Here is a 10,882-nt window from a genome sequence, read left to right as displayed (position 1 = left end):
TCAGGTCCTATTTCCTGAACAGGTCCTATATTTCCTGAACTCCTCCCTTCTGCTAAATAGCGTTACTGTTCATTCCCACCCAGCAGTGGGCCCACTCCTAAGGCTGTTATCTCAGATGCCTAAAGGCAGACAAGAAGTAGGAGAAGAAATATCTCTATTGGTGATCGCATTCAACAATGTCTCCTATTTTCCTGTTTTCTGTTGTCCTGTTCCTTTGGCTCTAGTAGACATTCTGATTCCAGACTACTTTCCTTGGACTTCAGACTACCATTGTGCCGGCTTTCCTTTTGGTCTGGTATCCTTTCCTTTTCTGACAGCCTGATGCCTGTTTGTCTCATTTGCTGACTCTTGGCCCAGACTCCTGATAGCTCTGTCTTCTCATCCACTTATCTCTTTCTTCACTAGCCCATGGCAGACTGTGATCACCCTAACCCAGCCACTTACCCAGACCAGTTGACCCTTCAGCAATCTGTATCAGTTGCAATCTCGATTAAAAGCAGAGCTTACAATAATTTTTTTAAGATTTTATTTATTTATTCATGAGATACACACAGAGAGAGAGGCAGAGACATAGGCAGAGGGAGAAGCAGGCTCCCTGCGTGGAGCCTGATGCAGAACTCGATCCCAGGACCCCCGGATCACAACCTGAGCCAAAGCCAGACACTCAACCACTGAGCCACCCAGGCGCCCCACAGAGCTTACAATAAAAGAAGTGATGAAACAAATAAAAGTCTAGACCTCTGAGAGCACTAGAATTAAAAATACTAAATATTCAAAATTACACCTGGACCAATCTTTTGTTACAATATAACACATAGGACATAAAAATTAATGGAATGCAGAGCAACTCAGGTATCGAGCAATCGACAAATATTTGAGTGCCTACCATGGGCCAGGCACTGTACCTGAATAGATCCCTAGTCACTGAAATGTTTACTTTTCAACGAATATAAACAAGGTGGCAGAAGATATTCCTTGGCAAGCCTATTAAGAAAAAAAATCCACAAAGAAATGAGAGGGCTGAAAAGGCTACAAAAATCAATTCTCCTACCGCTGTAGCAGTGAAATGTCTGGATCTTAACTTACTCCTGGAAGAACTGGTTGATAGCATATTTCAACGGGGCTTGGAAAACCAGTTTAGTGTTTTAAATATTCTGAGAGAGGTGACTTTCAGACTTGTCACGTGGGATTCCTAAGAGTCCTGTTCCTCATTCCGATCCACTCCGTGTTTATGAAAGTGCATTCGCTGGAACATTAAGAAAAAAATTTCAGTGCAGGAAGTCATCCAATCCTGATAAGTTGACATGTAGAATAAAGTTTATGATGTTATTTATTGCTAAGGTAGTCCTGGTTAAAGGTCACGTGTGTGCGGTTGGAGGTGGGGAGGCAAGGGAGAACGTAGAGAGCCCAAGTGAAATAGAGCCTGATGTATTCAGGGCTTATGTGGTTAGAGGTGAGATCAATTACCTCCTTGCAACTGAAATTTCAGACTTCTGCTTAGCAGAGACCCAAGTGGACAAATGGTGACTGATATTTGGAAATACCAGCAGACATTTTGAATCGTGTGCTCAGATGAACGAGCAATGAGCCAGGAGAATAAGTCCAGTTGTTTTCCGCCGCTTGTAATTTTTGCCTTCTTACTTAAAATCACGGTGTCTTTTTCCATGAATGCCTATGTGACTGTGACTTATTACAATGAAACCAGCAACTACACCACGACAGAGAGGTGTGAATGTGGTGTTTATGGATTAGCTTCGCCGGTGGCTAATGCTATGGGGGTGGTTGGCATCCCTCAGAACAATAATTACCAGGCTTGTGATTACAACACTGAGTTTACTAATACTAACAGTCCCTGGATTGCGCTGATAGAAAGAGGCAATTGTACATTTTCAGAAAAAATTCAAGCAGCGGGCAGAAGAAACGCAGATGCTGTTGTGATTTATAATGTTCCAGAGACTGGCAACCAGACGATACAGATGGCGAATTTTGGTAAGTAATGACTGAGTCCCAAAGAAGGTTTATGTCTTTGTTTATCTTAAAATGGCATTTCCATCTAGAATTACTCTAGGATTTGGCGACAACATTGTCAAATGATTTGCTTTTTTTTTTCCCAGCACTACCTGGAATCACTTTACTATTACTTAATATTTGTAATTAGGTTGTTCCACGGACCAAGGCAATTCACGAAGTGATCCATATGTTCTTTCATGATTTTCTTAGTTGTTTTAGTTGGCTCATTATTATATAACTGCTTTTTAAGAAAATGCACCTGACCTCTAAACATTTTAAAAAAACAAATATCTTAATTCCATTTTTAATTTGTACTTTTCAGTTTGATTCATTTTCTTCCTCAGAAAGGATCGTACATACTCAACTATGCAATTGCTACAATCCTGATTAACTATTATAAGTAAACAATAGCATATTGTAAGTATGCAAAATGTTAAAAATGAGAATTCCACTATCTGCTGTGTGCATGTGAGATGTGAATATGTTTGTGGGACTAATTCATATAAAACTGCTCTCTGAGAAAAATTATACAGTGGAAAAGGCATGGTAGAAATAGGATCACACTGGAATCTGCATCAAAAGTAAAAGTTTCCCTGAGAAGTATTTACTTAGGACTTCTTAAGTACATATAATCATCTAATTTATTAACTTTGTACTGGAACTTACTTCTGAGAATTATTGTTTTTATTTTATTTGTTTTGTAAAACAATGCAGCTCTCTGAACAAAGTGTGTTTAAGCCAGTAAAGAAGTAGATTTCTCTCTTAATCTTTCTCTACTATAGGTAGGAATGGATATTTTAGCTCCAGATGGCTAAGGAAAAAAAAAAAAAGGTAATGATTTCAAACAGAGTAAGAGCTGGAAGAACACAATATCAAGGATAATTGATTATCACCACCAAATCCGGCATCTGAGGAAATTCATGTAAATGAAACAGATTTCAAAATTTTAAAAGAGAGAAAATCAAATTTGTGTTAAGAATAATAGGGATTGGGGATCCCTGGGTGGCGCAGCGGTTTAGCGCCTGCCTTTGGCCGGGGGCGCGATCCTGGAGACCCGGGATCGAATCCCACGTCGGGCTCCCGGTGCATGGAGCCTGCTTCTCCCTCTGCCTGTGTCTCTGCCTCTCTCTCTCTCTCTCACTGTGTGCCTATCATAAATAAATAAAAAAAAATAAAATAAATGTTTAAAAAAAGAGAATAATAGGGATTGAAAAAAAAAGAATAATAGGGATTGGAACATGCAGGTTATGCCCTTGCAATAATGGCAGGTTAGTACTAGCGTGGGAAAAACAAGCTACTGGTTTCTCTGGGTATCAGAAAACCAGGTAAAGATGGTCTTTCAGTGGCATGAAATTATTGTCAATGTACAAGACTCCACTCGCTCACTGCCTTTTGTAATATACCCTGGACACTCCCAGAACTCAGGCATTCACATTTATTTTTTTTCATAAGCCCTTCCCTGTGTGTTCCTTCATTTCTACAAGTGACTTGTATTTTTTGTAGAAATAAACAGGGACAATCTGCTCATGAAAATCAGAAACCAAGCCTATTCTAAGGAACCTACTTCCCTTAGTTTCAGTTTAGATTCTGAGTACTCCAGGTTTCCTGTGGGCAATTGCATTGTCTTCACAGCTATTTTTAAAGTATATACAGTACCAGACTAAACAGTAGTCCTGTTTTCAAAACTTGCTTTGCAACATGCAGTAGAGGCCAACATCTAGTGGAATGTGGGTACCCAGCCACTGATTTTCAAAGACTTACCAAAGGTCACTTACAGTAAATCTCATCAGGAGGCACACACAGTCATCTGAATGCCTGACTCTGAGCAGAGTATTAAAAACAAGGCAGTTACATTTAGCCTTCAATGTGTACTTGCAGCGTAACCAAGGATATATGATCAAAAACATTTTTTAGAACTACCACATTGTCCCTCTTTTAAAATAAGCACATTGAAAAAGAAAGCATAACTGTAGTAGTTGTAATAGTTTATATTTGTTACCATTTCCTCTATGTCAGGCACTGTTGTAGGGTGCCTGCCATATTTTTATTTCATTTTATTTTATTTCATTTTTCCTATTACCACTTTATTTTTTTATTTAGATTAAATTAGCCAACATAGAGCACATCATAGTTTCAAAGATAGAGTTCAGTGATTCATCAATTGCGTATAAAACCCAGTGCTCATTATACCAAGTAATCTCCTTAATGCCTGTCACCCAGTTACCTCGTCCCCACCCACCCACTTCCCTTCCAGCCACCCCACCCTCAGTTTGTCTCCTAGAGTTAAGAGTCACTCATGGTTTGTCTCCGTCTATGATTATTGATCTCTAATACCAAAAGTTCTCAACTGCAAAGAATTAAAATAGTAAGTTTAGTGTTTTGCAGTTATAAGACCTATCGCCTAGTGTGTTAGTATAGTTCTGTCTTCCCAGAAATTTCCCTTACAGAGATTATTAGATGGTGAAGTTGACAAAGGGTGAGGCAGGTGTGGATACCAAAAACCTACAGTCACCTTCTGGCCCATTTAAAGATGGGGTCATTATTTTGTCACATAAGCCCACCTGTTGTTAATTTTTGCTGTCTTTGGGTTAGTGTCCTGTTTTGTGGACATGCTCATTTAAAAAAAAAAAGATGCTCATTATTACTTACCATCAGAGAAATGCAAATCAAAACTACAACAAGATATAACCTCACTCGTGTCAGAATCAACAACACAAGAAACAAGTGTTGACAAGGATGTGGAGAAAGATGGGAATGTACACTGGTGCAGGCACTGTGGAAAACAGTATGGAGGTTCCTCAAAAAGTTAAAAATAGAACTACCCTCAATCCAGTAATCACACTACTGGGTAATTCTAAGGGATACATAAAATAAGGATGAGGGCAACAATTCCTCCTCCTCCTGCAAAAGCTCTTGGCTTCCTCTCCATCCTCTCATCTTTTAGCACCCCCACAAACCACCTTTCCGGAAAAATCGCACTATGGCACCCTGTCATCCTTGTCCTGCTCCACCTCCTTCTCCCTTGATCCAGTCCCATCGTTCCATGCTAGGCCTTGGGAACCTTTCCACAACGTCGTGCCTCTTTGCTTACCCATGTCGATGACCTCCAACCAAAGACCACTAGGAACAAATCCGTAGTTGAAAAAGTTGGATTTTTTATTTGCTTCAGCAAAGGGGGTAGGCACAGCACAGGAAAGCAACGGGGCATCTCCATAAGAGGATGGTAGGAGGGACTCAGATGATCTGGGTGAGGGTCTAGGGAAGCAGGCCATCTACCTGCCACCCCAGTTTGCTGAGACTATAGAATTTCCCAGAAAGCAGGACTTTTGGTCCTTAAAACAGGACATTCCTAGGAAAACCAGGCTGAGTTGACGACTCTAGCTGGCTTTGCTCTGGGTTTAGAGGCTATCAAAGAGAGGAGGCAATCCTGTGATTGGATTTCAAACTACATCTTCTCTCTATGTGGGGAAGGCTGACCGGAAGCTACAGCAGTAATTGAGAAAGAAGCAGCAGTCACTTGGCATTAGCCAGGATGGGAGACTTTTGGTCATTTTTGCGAGTCAGACACAGTTCATATTTGGACTATGTTCAGACATGATTGTGGAATAGGCTTATTTTTGTCCTGAGCCTCCCCCTAATGTTGGTGTTCTCTGAGACTATTTGTGCTCAGCAAGGAAATACCAATTCCCAATTGATAGTGGCACACCCGGTCTCAGGTTGTCTCTTTCTCACTAGCAATAATACACTGTGCCTGTGCCCTCACTGTGGTACAAATGCATTATCCGCCCACCCCTGACAATTTTAAATTCCTGTGCCCCCTTTTCCCCATCTGGGCTGCCCTCAAGGCCCCAACAAGCATAAAGAATGCTCCTGCACTCTCATGGTTTCATGATATGTGGACAGAATGTCCTTCCTCCTAGGCCTACTCTATTTATAGCCTCCCTATGAGCAGGCTTCTTTTTTTCTGGAGGGGACAAAGTTCAGTCTGCCACTGAAGAGAAATAATGGATAGCTTAATGCTTGGAGGTGAATCCTTCATTCAGTGTGTCCCAATTTGCAGTCCGTTTTCACCTCGCATTTTTGATAGTATTAGAAACAAGAGACTATACTTATGTATCCGTAAGCAATTATGTAACATCTTTTTTTTCCAGATTTTATTTATTCGAGAGAGAGAGAATGAGAGAAAGAATGAGCACAAGCATGGGGCGAGGCAGAGGGAAAAGCAGACTCCTTACAGAGCAGGGAGCCCAATGCGGGACTCAATCCTGGGACCCCCGGATCATGATCTGAGTCAAAGGCAGACATTTCATTGATGGAGTCACCCAGGTGCTCCAGTAATTACACAACGTCTTCACAACCATTTGCAAATGTTTCAGAGACATCCATCCTGTTCTGTCCCAGATGAACAAGAAAAAACAAGAGGCTTGTTATTAAAGTGTGAAATTTGGAACCTGTTAAGTACTAACTTGATAAGCAAACAGGTCCTGAAAGTTAACTATGCTGTTAAGAAGCAAATTGCCTTAAGAAATGTATAGGTTTGAGTGCAGTTGATTTCAGCAAAGTCAATAATTGGGGCAGGATAAAATGGTTCTTATGTTTTTATCATTTCGACCGTGTCGAATGAAAGGGATTACAAGGGTGAGGTTTGAAGCATTTCAGAATCCCCAAAACTCATCAATTCCAGAGCATACGTAAGCACATGGAAAGGAAGGGTTTGATCAGAGCAGCAAACACAAACACTAAATGTTTTGGGGGAAATGTCTTCTAGAAATGAAAGAGGAAAGAAATAAGAACAAAGTGTATGAAGGGAAGGGAAGAAAATCATTAAAAACTTCACTAAGGGGCAGCCTGGGTGGCTCAGTGGTTTAGCACCGCCTTCGGCCCAGGGTGTGATCCTGGAGACCCGGGATCAAGTCCCAACGTCAGGCTATCGGCATGGAGCCTGCTTCTCCCTCTGTCTGTGTATCTGCCTCCCCTCCCACCGTGTCTCATGAATAAATACATAAAATCTTTAAAAAAAAAACTTCACTAAAGTTTCAGTAGCTTCTCGTGGCACTTGGAGTAATTCACACTCCTTCCTATGTCCTGCTGGAGCCATGAATCACCTGGCTCCTGCCTACCACTCTGACCTCATCTCCTGTAACCTCCCCACCCCCCTGCCACTCACTCAGCTCTAGCCACACTAGCTTCCTGATAGTCCCTCTATTCCACTAAACTCTTCCCTGCCCTTGACCCTGAAAGTACTTGATACCCCCCACATCTCATTAAACATAAAGTCCTGATGATTGTACCTCCCTGCATTACCTTTCTTTTAAGTTTTTATTTAAATTCCAGTTAGTTAAGATGCAGTGTAACACTAATTTCAGGTGTACGATATAGTGATTCAACAGTTCCATACAACACCAGGAGCTCATCACAAGTGCCCTCCTTCATCCCCATCTCTTGTTTCCCCATCCTCCCACCATTTCCCCTCTGGTAAGGATCAGTGTGTTCTCTAGAGTTAAGAATCCATTTCTTGGTTTCTTTCTCACTCTCTATCTCTTTCTTTTTCTTGGCTTGTTTGTTTTGTTTCTTAAATTCCACATATGAGTGAAATCATGTGTTTCATGATTTCAACTGATGAGAAATCAGTTGTCTTTCTCTGACTTATTTCACTTAGCATTATGTTCTCTAGCTCCACTCATATTGTTGCAAATGGCAAGACTTCACTCTTTCTATAGCAGATTGGTATTCCATTGTATATATCCACATATATGTGTCTGTATATATACCACAACTTCTTTATCCATTCTTCTATCAATGCACACTTGGGCTGCTTCCAATATCTTGGCTATTGTAAACAACACTGCTATAAACATTGGGGTGCGTGTATCGCTTTGAATTAGTTTTTGTATTCTTTGAGGAAATACCTGGTAGTGTGATTACTGGATTGAGGGTAGTTCTATTTTTAACTTTTTGAGGAACCTCCATACTGTTTTCCACAGTGCCTGCACCAGTGTACATGCCCATCTTTCTCCACGTCCTTATCAACACTTGTTGTTTCTTGTGTTGTTGATTCTGACACGAGTGAGGTTATATCTCATTGTAGTTTTGATTTGCATTTCCCTGATGGTAAGTGATAATGAGCATTTTTTTTTTTTGATGAGCATCTTTTCATGTGTTTGTTGGCCATCTGGATGTCTTCTTGGAGAAATCTCTCTTCATGTCTCCCGCACATTTTTAATTGGATTATTTGCTTTTTGGGTGTTGAGTTGTAGAGTTGTTTATGTATTTTGGATACGAACCCCTTATCAGATATGTCATTAGCAAATGTCTTCTCCCAATATCTCTATCACCTTTTAGTTTTGTTGATTATTTCCTTCACAGTGCAGAATCTTTTTATTTTGACATAGTCCCAATAGTTTATTTTTGCTTGCCTCAGGAGACATGACTATTTAGAAATTTCTACAACTATTGTCAGAGAAGTTATTGCCTATGTTCTCTTCTAGGATATGTATTATTCCAGGTTTCAACTTTAGGTCTTTAATACATTCTGAATTTTCTTCTTTGTTTCACCTTGTGCCTCTGAGAGGCAGGGACACTAGTGAACAAAGGCCTCACAGGATAAACAACTCCCACTGAGCCTGGCACCCAGAAGGAAGCGGGGCATCTCCCCCAGGTACACACACCTGAGAATTAGCACAGCAGGACCTCCCCCAGAAGACCAGCTGGAAGAAAAAGGGAAGAGCAAGTTCTTGACCAAGCAGTGCTGGAAAGATCCAGGACCAAGGAAAAGAGTATATTGAAGTAGAGGGTCCTTTTTTTAATTTTTTTTCTTTTTTCCATTACGACTCGTTTTTGTTTGTTTTTGTTTTTTTATGACTCATTTTTATATCAGACTAAAAATTTCCAATATTTTTTCTTTTCCCACCTTAACTACAATATTTTACCAGCTCTTCGTATTTAAGTATTTTCCTTTTTGATTTTCATATTTCTACAATTACATGTCTTAGATACATTTTTCACTTCTGGATTCCCTTCAACATATTCACTTTAATTTTGGTAGATACACAAGATAAGGGTTTTTCTTTTTCTTTTTTTTTTTCTACCTCGTTTTGTTTTACAATGGTGGAAGCTAGCACCTTCTAATACATGATCAGCATATACCCAAAACCAAGTGGAATACTGTGCTGATTCATTCTGTAAGATTATATTCTCTCTTCATTCCCATTCTGTTCCCCTCTTTTATCTAGTTTATGATTTGGTGGTCAATGTTGGGGCTTTCTACAAGTATTGCTGGTTTATATAAATTTGGGATTGAGCATCTTCTAACATACAGAACAGTATACACTCAGAACCAAGAGAATTACGTCTAGTATCCCTCAGGTAGATTACATTCTCCCTACACTACCTCTTCTTCACCACCACCATCCCCCCCTTAATTTTTCTCTTTTTCCTCTTCTCTTTACTTTTCTTTTTCTTTTTCTTTTTTCTTCTTTGTTTTTGGCTTTTGGCTTTTTATTTTTACTACATTGTTTTAAAATTTGTTTTTCACTTTAGTGGTCCTTTTATTTTGTTCTTTTCTTTTTCTTTTATTTTCTGGTCTCTGATCTATTCGAAATTATCTAGGGTGTATTTTACTTAGGTCATGGTTGATATTTTTGACACAGCCCACTCATACAGCCACTCTGCACTAGACAAAATGACTAGAAGGAAGAATTCACCATAAAAGAAAGAACCTGAAACTACTCTCTGCCACAGAGTTACAGAATTTGGATTTCAATACGATGTCAGAAAGTCAATTCAGAAGTACAATTATAAAGCTACTGGTGGCTCTGGAAGAAAAGCATAAAGGACTCTAGAGACTTTGTTACTGAAGAATTGAGATCTAATCAGGCCAAAATTAAAAATAGATTAAATGAAATGCAATCCAAACTGGATGTCCTAACTGCTAGGGTTAAGGAGGTGGAAGAGTGAGTGACATAGAAGACAAGTTGGTGGTAAGGAAGGAAGCTGAGGAAAAAAGAGATAAACGAGAGCCCATGAAGAAAGTCTTAGGGAAATAAATGATAGCTTGAGAAGGAAGAATATACGTATAATTGGGATTCCAGAAGTGGCTGAGGGAGAGAGAGGACCACAAAGTATAATTTGAACAAATCATAGCTAAGATCTTCCCTAATCTGGGGAAGGAAACAGGCATTCAGATCCAAGATATAGAGAAGACCCCCCCACACCCAAGATCAGTAAAAACCGTTCAACACCTCAACATTCAAAGATAAAGAGGAAATTAATAAATCAGTGGACACAAGAGGTTCTTAACTTATATGGGGAGAAATACAAGATTAACAGCAGACCTCTCCACAGAAACCTGGCAGGACAGAAGAAGCTGGCATGATACATTCAGGGTACTAAATGAGAAGAACATGCAGCCAAGAATACTTTATCCAGCAGGGCTCTCATTCAGAATAGGAGAGATAAATAGCTTCCAGGATAGGCAGAAACTGAAAGAATATGTGACCAACAAACTGGCTCTGCAAGAAATATTAAGGGGGACCCTGTAAAAAGAAAGAGGAATCCCAAAGAAATAATCCACAAAAACAGGGACTGAATAAGTATTGCAATGACACTAAATTCATATCTTTCAATAGTTACTCTGAATGTGAATGGGCTAAATGATCCCTCAAAAGACGCAGGGTATCAGACTGGATAAAAAAGCAAGACCCATCTATATCCTGTCTACAAGAGTCTCATTTTAGACCTAAGAACACCTTCAGCCTGAAAATGAAGAAGTGGAGAACCATTTACCATTCAAATGGTCTCAAAGAAAGCTGGGGTAGCAATCTTCATATCAGATAAAGTTTATCCCGAAGACTGTAGTCAGAGATGAAGAGGG

General features: G+C 39.9%; 1 protein-coding gene across 1 annotated transcript in view; it reads left to right on the top strand.

The window, feature by feature from the left end:
* Positions 1 to 1,352: 1,352 nt before the first annotated feature.
* Positions 1,353 to 10,882, top strand: part of RNF128 (ring finger protein 128) — a 116,991-nt gene continuing 107,461 nt past the window's right edge. Inside the window, exon 1 of the mRNA XM_077889855.1 lies at positions 1,353 to 1,989. Within this exon, the coding sequence (XP_077745981.1) occupies positions 1,584 to 1,989 (406 nt within the window). The 5' untranslated portion in view covers positions 1,353 to 1,583. The remainder of the gene's footprint in view (positions 1,990 to 10,882) is intronic.

Source organism: Canis aureus, chromosome X (genome assembly GCF_053574225.1).
Source record: "Canis aureus isolate CA01 chromosome X, VMU_Caureus_v.1.0, whole genome shotgun sequence".
NCBI classification, from domain to species: domain Eukaryota; kingdom Metazoa; phylum Chordata; class Mammalia; order Carnivora; family Canidae; genus Canis; species Canis aureus.
Note: the sequence above shows the minus strand (reverse complement) of the source record. Positions and strands in the feature narration are given on the sequence as shown.